This window comes from Heloderma suspectum, chromosome 2, assembly GCF_057233095.1.
Source record: "Heloderma suspectum isolate Gila_16-S chromosome 2, 16-S_ref, whole genome shotgun sequence".
NCBI lineage: Eukaryota > Metazoa > Chordata > Lepidosauria > Squamata > Helodermatidae > Heloderma > Heloderma suspectum.
In genome coordinates, this window is record NC_139459.1 from 14510547 (window position 1) to 14525683 (window position 15137).

The 15137-nt window shown below is 44.4% G+C and overlaps 1 protein-coding gene across 1 annotated transcript in view; it reads right to left on the minus strand.

Moving 5' to 3' along the window:
- Window positions 1–3023, minus strand: part of LOXHD1 (lipoxygenase homology PLAT domains 1) — a 260472-nt gene extending 257449 nt beyond the window's left edge. Inside the window, exons 1-2 of the mRNA XM_084829637.1 lie at window positions 2914–3023; window positions 2627–2823 (exon numbers count right to left, since the gene is read on the minus strand). Of these exons, the coding sequence (XP_084685763.1) occupies window positions 2627–2823; window positions 2914–3023 (307 nt within the window). The remainder of the gene's footprint in view (window positions 1–2626; window positions 2824–2913) is intronic.
- Window positions 3024–15137: the final 12114 nt, after the last annotated feature.

The window sequence follows — 15137 nt, forward strand, 5'->3', positions numbered from 1 at the left end:
TTGAACAAGGCTCCTGAAATAGTAACAAATCCATGGGGGGAAATTATGAATGGCTAGCAACCCTGGTTATGCTCTGCATGCCATTTAGCCTTAGCACAATGTGCCAGCGTTCCCTCTGCCTCCTTTCAGATATTGTATCTGAAATTCACAGAGCTGAACAGTGTAGCCTGCAGGAGGCACAGAGAGTCAGCCATTCTCTGGATTCTTTATGCTCAGTCAGCCAGCCTCTGCAAAGTCAAACGCTGTTTCTGAGTCATCATATGAAGATTGCCTTGTCCATATCAGTCTTTTCAACTGCCACGCATAAGTTATTTTTAGAGAGTGCATAGCGCATGTTCAGGAATCTTATCCCCGGTGATCTACTGATCTGCTCGGTATAAAGTAAGAGATGCAAAAATTTCAGATGCAAACATTTCGAAAGAGAGTGAGGTGATAAAGTCACACTTGCCTTTTTAGATCTACCCCAATAGGACTGAAAGACAATGTGTGAATTGATTTGTAAAGTGTTCTTCTTTGCGCCTCTCTTTATTAAATGCAGCCTGTGCTTAAATACATATCACTTTACAAGTATTCATCATCTGTGATGTGCCCACAAAGGAGCAGAACCTACTCACTGGGCATCTCTGGACACTTTAAGGCTGCAATCCTATACTTGCTTACCTAGGAGTAAGTCACATTGAACCCAAAGGGACTTACTTCTGAGTAGATATGCATAGGATTGTGCTGTAAGTTGCCAGAATATTTAGAGACCCAAAAACTGCATGTGCAAGAGATCATCTGCTAGATGTTTCTTGACAGCACTGCCAGGTTTGAACAGACTTGCACCCTACAAGCAGGATGGATTCTTCCAGCTCCTAGAGTTTTTTTCCATTTTTAAGTAGACAAGAATAGAAGACATGAAGCCATGACATCCAACCCACCAAGAGGACACACATACACACTCAAAAAAAAATTACTGAAATGCATGCTTCCCAGACAGGTAAGGATGCCACAAGGACAGAACCAAGAAACACATTTTTGGTTGAATTGAAAGACAAATTTATCCAATAATCAGCACAAACCTATTCATGTTCCACTGTGTTCAATGGAACTTACTCCCAGGTAAGTGGATATAGGACTGCAGCCAGAGTGTAATGTTTTCAGACTACTATCCAAAGGGATCCACAGGAAAGTAGGTCACCTAAATGGATCTAACAAGCGATCTGTTCTGATCATTATGTCTTTGAAGGTGTGGGGCTGTGTAAGAAAATTAATAGACAAAGGCCTGTTCCATACATAACACTATGCCATGGTGTGGTTTGTTGAAATCTGGCTTGTCATTGTGTCTCCTCCAAACCCTTCCCTGCAAACAAACAAACCATTTAATGCACAGTCTGCTATTTCATGTGCTGGTGAGGCTCATCTTGTTTATAAAGTAGTAGATCAATTGATCAAAAGGCAAAACTGAAGTACTTTGGCCACATAATGAGAAGACAGGATACCCTGGAGAAGATGCTGATGCTAGGGAAAGTGGAAGGCAAAAGGAAGAGGGGCTGACCAAGGGCAAGATGAATGGATGATATTCTGGAGGTGACGGGCTTGACCTTGGGGGAGCTGGGGGTGGCAACGGCCAACAGGAAGCTCTGGTGTGGGCTGGTCCATGAAGTCACGAAGAGTCGGAAGCGACTGAGTGAATAAACAACAGATCAATTGTGTTAAACTAGCCTGGTTTGCACATAACACCGAACCATGGTGTGGTATGTTGAAGCCTAGATTCCCATTGTGTCCAAACCCATCCCCGCAAATAAGCCATGGTTTGTTAACCAGCTACAAATCACAAATAGAAGCCACGGTTTGTCGTTGGTTTACGAAGTCTTCCTTGTTTAAACCATGGCTTGTCATGACATCTGAACCCAGAATCATGGCTTACCACTGGCTTGTTTGTAACAATTTTTGTAACTGTTTTTAGCTGTTTAAACCTTTTTTTAAAAAAAAATTGTATGTTAAAGTTTTATATTATGTTTTGTAATTTTTGTGAACCACCCAGAGAGCACTGGCTATTGGGTGGTATAAAATTAAATATAAAATATAAAATAAAATACAATATTGTTTGCACTGCTGTCTGCCCTGAAACAGAGGCATCCAACAAGAGCAGACTAAAAATGAAACTCTGCCGAAGGCTGGCAAAATGTGCGGGAGTGAAACAAACCAGAAATAGGGAAAACAAGCCACAATTTGTTTGCTCATCTGCAAGACAATTCCTGGCTAAAGCAATGTTGGATTTGCTAGGACAGCCTTCCTATTAGGTTCAATGGGACTTTCTGTCAGGTAAGTGTGTATAGGACTGCAGCCTTAATTCTTTATCCCACCTTTCCTCCAAGGAACTCAAGGCAGCATACATGGTCCAATATCTAATACAGCCCATGCTCCATTCTTTCCTCACAACCACCCTGTGAGGTAGATCAGGCTCAGAGACAGGGACTGACCTAAAGCCACCCAGTTAGCTTCATGAATGAGTAGGGATGTGAATGGAGGTCTCCCCATCTCACACTCTGTCCACTCTACCACACTGGTTCTGCCATATAAATAAAATCAAACCTTTGTGCATTAGCTCACAGGAACATCTTACTAAACCCCCCACACTCACCTTTTTTCTTGTTGTACTCATCTTCAGTTTCATGGGAAGATTCGGAGTGATAATCCCGAAGTTCCTGTTCATACATCTCTGCAAAATTCTCCTCATTCTTTTTCTTTTTCTTCTTGTCTTTGCTCTTGGACTTTTTACCTTTTTTCTTTTTCTTCTTCTTCTTTCGGCCATAGTCGTCATCATCATCGTCATCATCACTGTCGCTCCACTCTTTCTTCTTTTTCTTCTTCTTCTTTTTCTTCTTCTTCTTCCTCTCCTCGCTGCTGTCATCATCGTCATCATCTGACGAATCCATCTTCCTCAATTTCCTCTTCTTTTCGTAGATTTCCTCCTCATCCTTCTCATCTTCCTCCACCTCCTCCTCATCATCTTCTTCCTCCTCGGATGACCTACTCATCCTCTCCCTCTATTTTTCATCTACTCTCCTGTTCTTTTTCATGTCATTATTTGTCCTTCCACAACAATGTTTCTCCTAGATTCTTTGGACGTTACACCTGACACTTCTCTACTTGATGCTGTCCCTTTAGATACTTCCCTTTCCTTCTGCTTCTGGAATGTTGTTAGTTGCCTCTAACTTCCTCGTATGTGTGCCTCCTTCAACAGTGCTGTGGATTTCCTTTCCTCCTTTGATCAACAATCCCATTAGTCAATAGTTTCTTTAACTTTTTCTTCCTTTAACTTTACTCCTTCTGTCTTCTACCTGTTTCATCAAAATACCATTTCCTTTCACATCTGTCGTTGCCTCTTTCCTTTGACTTTGTATTTACTTATTCATTGGCTCGAGCAGAGTTCTTCCTTCTTCTCCATATTTTTTTTAAGAAGAGGTTCCCTCTGCCTAGATTAAATCGTCCAGTGAGTCTCCTGTATCACCCCTGGCCAATGAAAGTAAGGATCCGTTTGAATGTAGGTCAGATGGGGACACATCATGAAATGCTACCTTGGCCATAGCACAGAGGTAGACTTGGGCAGTGGGAAAACCTTACACTGCTTTTCTCAGAGTACCACCTGTAGCTTCAGAAGGCTCAGGGGATACAAAATTACCTGCTGTTCCTTCAGTCAGGTGAACCATAAGACAGACAGCCAGATGAAAAGAGAGAGAGCTGTCCAGCTACCTTATCTGGCTGGTTTGCAGTTCCCTCTCCATTATTCATGGGTCTCAGGATTGCTTTACAGCAGAGGATCTCAAAACTTTGCCACAGAGAGCCTCCCAAAGTAACGGGAGGAAGAAGTTCTGCTCCACCCCCTCCCTTTGTCTTTTCAAAGTCTCCATTTGGGGGGAGGTTCTTTCATCCCTTAAGGACTATGTGCACCCCCATGGGATGTTTTAATATATTATTTTTTAATCCCAGACTTCTTTTCCGAAAAGCACAGCCAATAAGCCTCACCAAGACCTCTAATTGAAATGATCTAAGTAATCACAAACATCCTTACACACCAACCCACAAATGATACTGGTAGTTAAGGCTGAAGCTATTCATGAGACTGTGGTATATTGAATGTATCTTAAGGGACCTGTAATGGTTCCCCACCCAACCCCCCAATACTGGCCTGGTATGCTTCAGTCCCACTGGGTGTGACTCTGGTTTTGTTTCATCTCTCTGTGCATTTGTTGGCGCATGCAGAACTCTTCATAAGCTGCTTTTGCTGTGCTACCAGAATTGTATATTTCCATATGGTGTTCGTAATAATTTAAGGAAGCTGTGTGTTATCCTACCTGTGTCTGCTGAGTGCTGATCTGAGAGCAGGACTGATTGGGATTTGGAAGGCTGAGTATTTCCTCCATCCCTGGGACCCACAACCAAAGAAGAAATATTATGGATGTGGGCAGATCTGTGCTTGATTTCCTGACTTTTAAAAAAGTGAATGGTGGGTGTGAGGGGTGCAAATTTGATTGCAGAGGTGGTGCTGGGGAAGGAGGTGCTTAACCCTTTCCCCATGGCTGGTTTTGCTATCAAAAATGCAAGGATGGCCAACGTCTTGCTGACTCAGCGGTAGAGCTCATGCCAAAGAAGTCCCAGGTTCAATCCCTGGCATTTCCAGGTAGGGCTGGAAAAGCTTCTGCCTGAAGCGCCAAAGAGCCACTGGTAGGCAACGTCGACAATACTGGGCTAGGATTGTTCTAACTCAGCAGGGCCAGCATCAAGGGTTGGCATGGTCAGGCACCAGCTGAGGACCCTTAACACCAGCTGCAGGGGCCCACTGACAAGAGCCCCCTGGACTTTCTCCTCCTCCTCCCCCCCATTGCAATCTGCATGCTCAACTGCCTTGAAGTCTGGCCCAGATAATGATGGTGGTGAGAAGGAGGAGCAGTAGAGGGTGCTGCCTCCCTGCTCCCTGCCCGTCAAGCAAGCAAGCGGGAGCAATGACGAGAAAGAAGATGAGGAGCAACAGCAGCTAGTGACAATGGTGGTGAGAAGGTAGACTCGCCGAGGGAGGGGGCCCATTGAGGGCCCTCAGAACCTGGAACCAGCACTGTTCCAGGGCCCTCAAAACCAGGAACCAGCACTGGAAGCCAGGCCAGTTAAACTGGTGTGAAAATAACGTCGTAATGGAGGACGTTTGTAATGTAGGTATGTCCTCACAGTATACTACAGAGAAGGTCAATGCTTCAAGTGCAAGATCAGGCATGCTTTACTTCTACCCACAGTCCTCGACAAAGTGTTGACCACAGGTTCTCAAAGACGATGAAGAGCAAGAGCTGTGGTAAGAGCGGAACATGCTCACATGTTGGTTGTCTAGCCGAGGGTCCAGTAATCAACTAGACATGGGCAAGCTCGGGATCAAGCACATGTTTATTGCTTAAGCAAGGCAGAAGTCCCAAAGAGAAATCAGCGAACAAGGGGCGGCACACACCTTTTATACTATGCGGTAAAGACCAGATTTACAACGGAAAAAATACTGCTGTTAGACAGAGAACTACTATGTCACATAGGTCACGTGGGCAGGAAGGCCCCTCTGGCCAGGCACCTATCAACTTTCCATTGTGATGACTCACAGGCCAGAATGGTCTATTTCTGGAACAAACTGCTGACAGGGCCGTTCTTTGGCACGTGGCTTTCCCAGCAGAACATGGAGAGGGGAGACACAGGTCAAAGACGGAGGGAGTTTGGCCCCCTTTCTTCTCAGAGCAGCTGGTGACAATGGTGGTGAGAAGGTAGGCTCACTAAGGGAGGGGCCCGTTGAGAGTGTCTTATCCAAGGGCCCTCAAAAACCATGACTCAGTACAAGGCAGCTCCCTATGTTCTTCAGCTGGAGCAGGGGGGCAGATTCCTGACCCAAGCTGATTGAGGGCAAGTTCCACTTTAGACATGACAACACCACTCCCTCACTCCCCTCCCCATGCATCTTGGCCAGGGAGACTTCAGCCTTCTGTTAGTGCTATAGGAAAGGAAGTACCAACAGCTTCTGGGGACATCCTCTTCTTTACCACCGAGAGCAGGAAAGGTGGGCACTTGCCTGTCAAAGAGAGTCTTGCTGTCCTGCTGCTGTAGCAACTGCTCCTCTCCGTGCTGAAGGAAGAAAGTGCCCTAAGGATGGCTGGGGAGCTGTAGGGATGGACAAACGTGCCAATTTGGTTCCTCTCAATTTCTCATTTCTCCAATCTTATGTTCTGTTCATCCCAAATGTAGAGATTTCACCACCACCACCCAATTTTAAATTCAGTTTATCCTGAACTTTGAGATCTTCTTTTTGAAGTTTGCATGAAAATGCGTACACGTTTTTGTGTGCATGGCGAAGGGGCTTGCGTAACTCTGTGAAGCCATAAGCTATGCCGTGCAGGGCCACCCAAGACGGACAGGTCATGGCAGAGTTCTGACAAAATGTGGTCCACTGGAGAAGGAAATGGCAACCCACTCCAGTATCCTTGCCAAGAAAACCCCATGGAACGTATCACAAGGCTAAAAGCGATGACGCCGGAAGATGAGCCCCTCAGGTCGGAAGGTGTCCAATATACGACTGGGGAAGAGCAGAGGGTATTTCCAAGTAGCGCCAGAAAGAGTGAAGCGGCTGGGCCAAAGCCGAAAGGACACTCAGCTGTGGATGTGTCTGGTGGTGAAAAGAAAATCCAATGCTGTAAAGAACAATATTGTTTAGGAACCTGGAATGTCAGATCAATGAATCAAGGTAAGCTAGAGGTGGTCAAACATGAGATGGCAAGATTGAACATTGACATCTTGGGAATCAGCGAACTCAAATGGACAGGCATGGGCGAATTTAATTCAGGTGACCATCAAATCTACTACTGTGGGCAAGAATCCCTTAGAAGAAATGGAGTAGCACTTGCAGTCAACAAAAGGGTGGGAAAAGCAGTACTGGGGTACAATCTTAAAAACGATAAAATGATCTCAGTACGAATCCAAGGCAAACCATTCAACATCACAGTAATTTAAGTCTATGCCCCAACCACTGATGCCGAAGAAGCTGAGGTTGATCAGTTCTATGAAGACCTACAACACCTTCTAGAACTAACACCAAAAAAAGATGTCCTCTTCATCATAGGGGATTGGAATGCTAAAGTAGGAAGTCAAGAAATCACTGGGATAACAGGCAGGCATGGCCTTGGTGCACAAAATGAAGCAGGACAAAAGCTAATAGAGTTTTGCCAGGAGAACATGCTGATCATAGCAAACATTCTTTTCCAACAGCACAAGAGGCGACTCTACACATGGACATCACCAGATGGTCAATATCGAAATCAGATTGATTATGTCCTTTGCAGCCAAAGATGGAGAAGCTCTATACAGTCAGTCAAAACAAGACCTGGAGCTGACTGTGGCTCAGATCATGAGCTTCTTGTTGCAAAATTTCAGCTAAAATTGAAGAACGTAGGGAAAACCACTAAACCATTCAGGTATGACCTCAATCATATCCCTTATGAATATACAATGGAGGTGAGGAATAGATTTAAGGGATTCGACCTGATAGACAGAGTGCCTGAGGAACTATGGACGGAGGTCCGTAACATTGTTCAGGAGGCAGCAACTCAATCCATCCCAAAGAAAAAGAAATGCAAGAAAGCCAAGTGGCTGTCTGATGAGGCTTTACAAGTAGCTGAAGAAAGAAGGGAAGCAAAAAGCAAGGGAGAAAGGGGAAGATATATCCAACTGAATGCAGAGTTCCAGAGGATAGCAAGGAGAGACAAGAAGGCCTTCTTAAATGAACAATGCAAAGAAATCGAGGAAAACAACAGAATGGGAAAGACTAGAGATCTCTTCAAGAAAATCAAAGATATCAAGGGAACGTTTTGTGCAAAGACGGGCATGATAAAGGACAAAGAAGGCAGGGACCTAACAGAAGCAGATGAGATTAAGAAGAGGTGGAAAGAATACACAGAAGAACTATACAGGAAAGATCTGAATGTCCCTGATAGCCATGACAGTGCGGCCACTGAACTTGAGCTGGACATCCTCGAGAGTGAAGTCAAGTGGGCCTTAGGAAGCATTACTAACAACAGAGCTAGCGGAGATGACAGTATTCCAGCTGAGCTATTTAAAATCCTAAAATATGATGCTGTTAAAGTGCTGCATTCAATATGCCAACAAATTTGGAACACTCAACAATGGCCACAAGACTGGAAAAGGTCAGTTTACATTCCAATTCCAAAGAAGGGCAACGCCAAAGAGTGTTCAAACTACCGCATAATTGCGCTCATTTCACATGCCAGCAAGGTGATGCGCAAAATCCTATAAGCTAGGCTTCAGCAGTATGCGAACCGAGAACTACCGGAAGTACAAGCTGGGTTTCGAAGAGGCAGAGGAACTAGAGATCAAATCGCCAACTTTCGCTGCATCGTGGAGAAAGCAAGAGAATTCCAGAAAAACGTCTATTTCTGCTTCATTGACTATGCTAAAGCCTTTGATTGTGTGGATCACAACAAACTGTGGCAAATTCTTAAAGTGATGGGAGTACCAGACCACCTTACCTGTCTCCTGAGAAACCTGTACGAGGGTCAAGAAGCAACAGTCAGAACCAGACATGGAACAACCGAGTGGTTCAAAATTGGGAAAGGAGTACGACAAGGCTGCATATTGTCACCCTGCTTATTTAACTTATATGCAGAGTACATCATGAGAAACGCCAGGTTGGATGAATCACAGGTTGGAATTAAGATTGCCGGGAGAATTATCAACAACCTCCGATATGCAGATGATACCACCCTAATGGCAGAAAGCGAAGAGGATCTCAAGAGCCTCTTGTTGAGGGTGGGTGAAAGAGGAGAGTGCAAAAGCTGGTTTGAAACTCAACATTAAAAAAACGAAGATCATGGCATCTGGCCCCATCACTTCCTGGCATATAGAAGGGGAAGAAATGGAAGCAGTGACAGATTTTATTTTCTTGGGGTTCAAGATCACCGCAGACGGTGACTGTAGCCATGAAATTAAAAGACGCTTGCTCCTTGGGAGGAAAGCTATGGCAAACCTAGACAGCATAGTAAGAAGCAGAGACATCACCTTGCCGACAAAGGTCTGTATAATCAAAGCTATGGTTTTCCCAGTAGTAATGTATGGCTGTGAGAGCTGGACTATAAGGAAGGCTGAGCGCCAAAGAATTGATGCCTTCGAACTGTGGTGCTGGAGAAGACTCTTACGAGTCCCCTGGACTGCAAGGAGGTCAAATCAGTCAATCCTAAAGGAAATCAACCCTGAGTGCTCATTGGAAGGACAGATACTGAAGCTGAAGCTCAAATATTTTGGCGAAGAGAAAACTCTCTGGAAAAGACCCTGATGCTGGGAAAGACTGAAGGCAAAAGGAGAAGGGGACGACAGAGGATGAGATGGCTAGATAGCATCACCGATGCAATGAATATGAACTTGAGCACACTCCAGGAGAGAGCGCAGGACAGGAAGGCCTGGCGTGCTATAGTCCATGGGGTCACGAAGAGTCAGACACGACTGAACGACTGAACAACAACTCTTAATAGATGCATTTATGTATGCAATTTCACCTATAGTGCAAGCAATTTCCTAATACAATGCATTTTTACAACATTTTCACTAATACATGCATGCTTCTGATTGGAGAAGTCCATTGCAAAATTCAAAAAAGTGCAGATTTCAAAGGCTAACTGAGTTTTGGTTTGCGAATTCATTTGAAAGTGCAAAATTAGGTTAGGTTGCATTAAAATGCAAACTGAATGCATTTCTCTCCCATCCGTAGGAAGCTACACCTGAAGATTGGATGCGTCCTGCAGACCACCAGTTAGCCACTACTGATCAAAGTAATGGATACACAGAGCTTGGGAATATACAGGGCTTGGAGATGGGCAAAACAAAGTAGAGATGATGGCATTATTTTAATGTATAAATCTAAATGGGGTGCATTCTATTCCACAATTCCAGCAGAGTTATGCTGTGACAATTTATGTCAAATGCACACTGGAAAATTTTATTTATCCTGTAAACTTTGTAATGGAGGAAATTATTCTTCTGACTTCAGTGTAAAAAAAACCAAACCTCTGCAGAAAAAGTAGTTTTTGACATGTTTTGTTTAATCCTTGCCTTTACGTTTCCACTGTGGTCTTTTGGTGCAACATCCCGGCTCTGTACCAACCAAGTATTTAGATAAATATTTGAAAGTTTATTGTTTAACCATTCAGCACAACATTACCAAAGGCAATTAGACACACACACACACACACACCCCCCAATAAAAATGTATATTATCATATCCCATTTACAGTACAACATAAAAATAAATTGCCTAGACAATGTACTTCATTGCTTTCCAAAACGTGATTGCAAAGCGTATATGGTGCCACTGCAAAACCAACCATTTTCTTGCTGATCTTTTCATTATCAGTTTCTAACGGGAAGTGCCATTTAGGGCGCAATCCTATGCATATTTAGACAGAGGAAAGGACTACTGGCTGGGGAATGTTGGGAGTTGTAGGCCTTTTCTCTGTCTAAACATGCATAGGATTGCACCCTTAGTTGATTGTTATGATTATTTATTTATTAAAAATATGTATATACCACCCTTCATTATCAAATCACTGGGCAGGGTACAAAATTCATTAAAACAACAACAAATGAAATGCAAAGATAAAATGAACAAACAAGTATTTTGCTAAGTATTAACATCAGCAAATACCTGGGTAAACAGATGCATTTTCAACCATCAAGGATGGCACCTGTCACACTCCAGTGGAGAGAGAGAATTCCAAAGTCTGGGTGCCACAACTGAAAAGGCCCTCCACCTGGTTGCTGTAGATGTACTTGTGCAAGCAGTGGGACAACCAGGAGGCCCTGAACTGTAGATCTCAGTGAATGGGCAAATCAATGCGGGAGGAAAGCCAGTGGCAGCTAGTGACTCCAGTTCCAGAGGGGCTGTGATTCCATTCAGGGTTTTAGTTACCACCAGTGTAAACTCTAAAGGTGCTATCCAAAGTGCTGAGAGGTGCTACCCAAGGTACTAGACCCCTTTTGAGGATAGGGGTCAGTACCTTTGATAGCATCTTTCAGCACCTTGGATAGTGCTGTTAGAGTTTTCACTGGTGGTAACAAAAAAGCTGAATGGAACCACAGCCACTCTGGAACCGGAGGCACCAGCCACCAATGGAGACGATACCCCTCAGGTATCCCAAGTTGTTAAGGGCCTTATATGTCAATAACATCACCTTGAACCTGACCCAATAATATATTGGCAGCCAGTGCAGTTCTCTGAGCAAAGGAATAACATCCTTGCAGTTATGCTGCCCCCTCAGTAACCTAGCTGCTGAAATTTGCTCTAGCTGCAGTCTACAGACCAGTCACAAGGGAAGCCCATAGACAGCACACTGTTGTAATCCAGTCTTGAGGTTATCGATACATGAAGCCCTGTGGCCAGACTATCACTATCCAAGAACAGCCTGGATGTATCAACTGAAGTTGGTAAAGGCCCTCCTAGTCCCTGAGCCCACCTGAGCCTCCAGTGACAAAGATGGTTAAGAAGTGCCCCCAGGCTACAGACCTGATCCTTCGGAGGGAGTGCAACAGATAAGCCACCTAATTCCCAGACCCAGGAATGGCCTACCCACAGTGTCTTCATCTACTGTTACTGTCATTCATTCATTCATTCATTCATTCATTTCTTTCATTCACAACACCTCTCTAGCTGGGTTGTACAGGCGACACTTGAACAAATAACAAAGAAGGTCCCCCATTTCCACTGACAGAAAGTCTGTCCTCATGCTAATTTTTATGACACTTCCATTCAATGATTTAGGAAGTCGTACATTGAAATCCGAGGGCTGGAAAAGATCAACAAGTTCTTTTCACAAATTTTGTTGTTGTTGTTCAGTCGTTCAGTCGTGTCCAACTCTTCGTGACCCCATGGACCATAGCACGCCAGGCCTTCCTGTCCTGCGCTCTCTCCCGGAGTGTGCTCAAGTTCATATTCATTGCATCCGTGATGCTATCTAGCCATCTCATCCTCTGCCGTCCCCTTCTCCTTTTGCCTTCAGTCTTTCCCAGCATCAGGGTCTTTTCCAGGGAGTTTTCTCTTCGCATTAGGTGGCCAAAATATTTGAGCTTCAGCTTCATTATCTGTCCTTCCAATGAGCACTCAGGGTTGATTTCCTTTAGGATGGACTGATTTGACCTCCTTGCAGTCCAGGGGACTCGTAAGAGTCTTCTCCAGCACCACAGTTCGAAAGCATCAATTCTTCGGCGCTCAGCCTTCCTTATAGTCCAGCTCTCACAGCCATACATTACTACTGGGAAAACCATAGCTTTGATTAGACGGACCTTTGTCGGCAAGGTGATGTCTCTGCTTCTTACTATGCTGTCTAGGTTGGCCATAGCTTTCCTCCCAAGGAGCAAGCGTCTTTTAATTTCATGGCTACAGTCACCGTCTGCGGTGATCTTGGAGCCCAAGAAAGTAAAATCTGTCACTGCTTCCATTTCTTCCCCTTCTATATGCCAGGAAGTGATGGGGCCAGATGCCATGATCTTCGTTTTTTTAATGTTGAGTTTCAAACCAGCTTTTGCACTCTCCTCTTTCACCCTCAACAAGAGGCTCTTGAGATCCTCTTCGCTTTCTGCCATTAGGGTGGTATCGTCTGCATATCGGAGGTTGTTGATAATTCTCCCGGCAATCTTAATTCCGACCTCTGATTCATCCAACCCAGCATTTCTCATGATGTACTCTGCATATAAGTTAAATAAGCAGGGTGACAATATGCAGCCTTGTCGTACTCCTTTCCCAATTTTGAACCAATCGGTTGTTCCATGTCTGGTTCTTACTGTTGCTTCTTGACCCTCGTACAGGTTTCTCAGGAGACAGGTAAAGTGGTCTGGTACTCCCATCACTTTCAGAATTTGCCACAGTTTGTTGTGATCCACACAATCAAAGGCTTTAGCGTAGTCAATGAAGCAGAAATAGACGTTTTTCTGGAATTCTCTTGCTTTCTCCATGATGCAGCGAATGTTGGCGATTTGATCTCTAGTTCCTCTGCCTCTTCGAAACCCAGCTTGTACTTCCGGTAGTTCTCGGTTCGCATACTGCTGAAGCCTAGCTTATAGGATTTTGAGCATCACCTTGCTGGCATGTGAAATGAGCGCAATGGTGCGGTAGTTTGAACACTCTTTGGCGTTGCCCTTCTTTGGAATTGGAATGTAAACTGACCTTTTCCAGTCTTGCGGCCATTGTTGAGTGTTCCAGATTTTTTGGCATATTGAATGCAGCACTTTAACAGCATCATCTTTTAGGATTTTAAATAGGATTTTTAGGATTTTGAATGGTTTGCCTTGGATTCGTACTGAGATCATTCTATCATTTTTAAGATTGTACCCCAGTACTGCTTTTCCCACCCTTTTGTTGACTATGAGTGCTACTCCATTTCTTCTAAGGGATTCTTGCCCACAATAGTAGATATGATGGTCACCTGAATTAAATTCACCCATGCCTGTCCATTTTAGTTCGCTGATTCCCAAGATGTCGATGTTCAATCTTGCCATCTCATGTTTGACCACCTCCAGCTTACCTTGATTCATTGATCTGACATTCCAGGTTCCTAAACAATATTGTTCTTTACAGCATCGGATTTTCTTTTCACCGCCAGACACATCCACAGCTGAGTGTCCTTTCGGGTTTGGCCCAGCCGCTTCACTCTTTCTGGCGCTACTTGGAAATACCCTCTGCTCTTCCCCAGTAGCATATTGGACACCTTCCGACCTGAGGGGCTCATCTTCCGGCGTCATCCCTTTTAGCCTTGTGATACGTTCCATGGGGTTTTCTTGGCAAGAATACTGGAGTGGGTTGCCATTTCCTTCTCCAGTGGACCACATTTTGTCAGAACTCTCTGCCATGACCTGTCCGTCTTGGGTGGCCCTGCACGGCATAGCTTATGGCTTCACTGAGTTACGCAAGCCCCTTCGCCACAACAAGGCAGTGATCCATGAAGGGGTCTTTTCACAAATACAACATTGTTTATCCAGATTTAGTCATGGTAAAAAGTTGTTAAGGGCCTTATCTGCCAATAACATCACCTTGAACCTGACCCAGTAATATACTGGCAGCCACTGGAGTTCTCTGAGCAAAGGAATAACATATTTGCAATATGTTCTTCTAAAACTTAGATTTTACTAGAATTGCTAACACAGCAATCCAACCGCCGCTGGCAGGGAGATCTGAGGATGGAGGAACTGCCTTATCCAAAGCCTTGCCTGGGTCATGCTAGCAGGGTGGAAGGGAGGGAGGAGGAGCATTGTTGTCTCTTCCAGCCATTCCTTTTCATTCCCTCTCTTTGGTTTCAATGGGAGGAAATTAATCTGTAGCATAGATCTGGTCCAGGTTTGGACAGGGGCTGTTTGGGGTTGCGAATCTGGCGGATCCACTTCCTCTATCGACACACCCCTGACACACCTCTGGAACTTTTCTTTTCCCCATCTCTGAAGTTGAAGTTCTGATGTCAGAGAAACACCAACCATAGAGAGTTCTTTGGTGGCTGGAAGGGGGGTTCCAAGGATGGATCGCCTCCTCTGAGGCAGATCTCTGCCCTTGTAGGGGGAGATCAAACATAGCCTATCCCTCCTGGAAGGGCCTCCCAGGGACTACAGCATTTCAGCCTAAATTGCTGTTAATTTCAATACCCTTTAACCCATTTTTCAGTTGTGATTTGGCAGCTGCAAGGATAATAGTGAGCAAATTAGAAGATGAAAAAGCAATGCTCACGATCAGGATTTCAAATTTTCCTGCCAGGAACAAGACCATTAAATCAAGGATCACAGTTCTCAAAGCCATCGTCACTATACCTGCCTTAATTAAATTAAAAGTAATACAGTGAAGAACACTCCAGGACCTTTTATTCTGTCTTTGAATAGCAAATGGAGAAAGCTGCACAATGGGAGATCACTGATGCATAAGGAATGAACAGGAAAGCAACCAAGTTATTGGCGAGAAACATTAGTTAAAGCCATAGACAATACTCATAATCATGCAGTGGTCTGAACCAGTTTCTTTAATGCCTCTCAAGCCAAACTTTGCTCCTCAACACCATCCAAAAATACAGCGTAACAGAATCATACCCCAA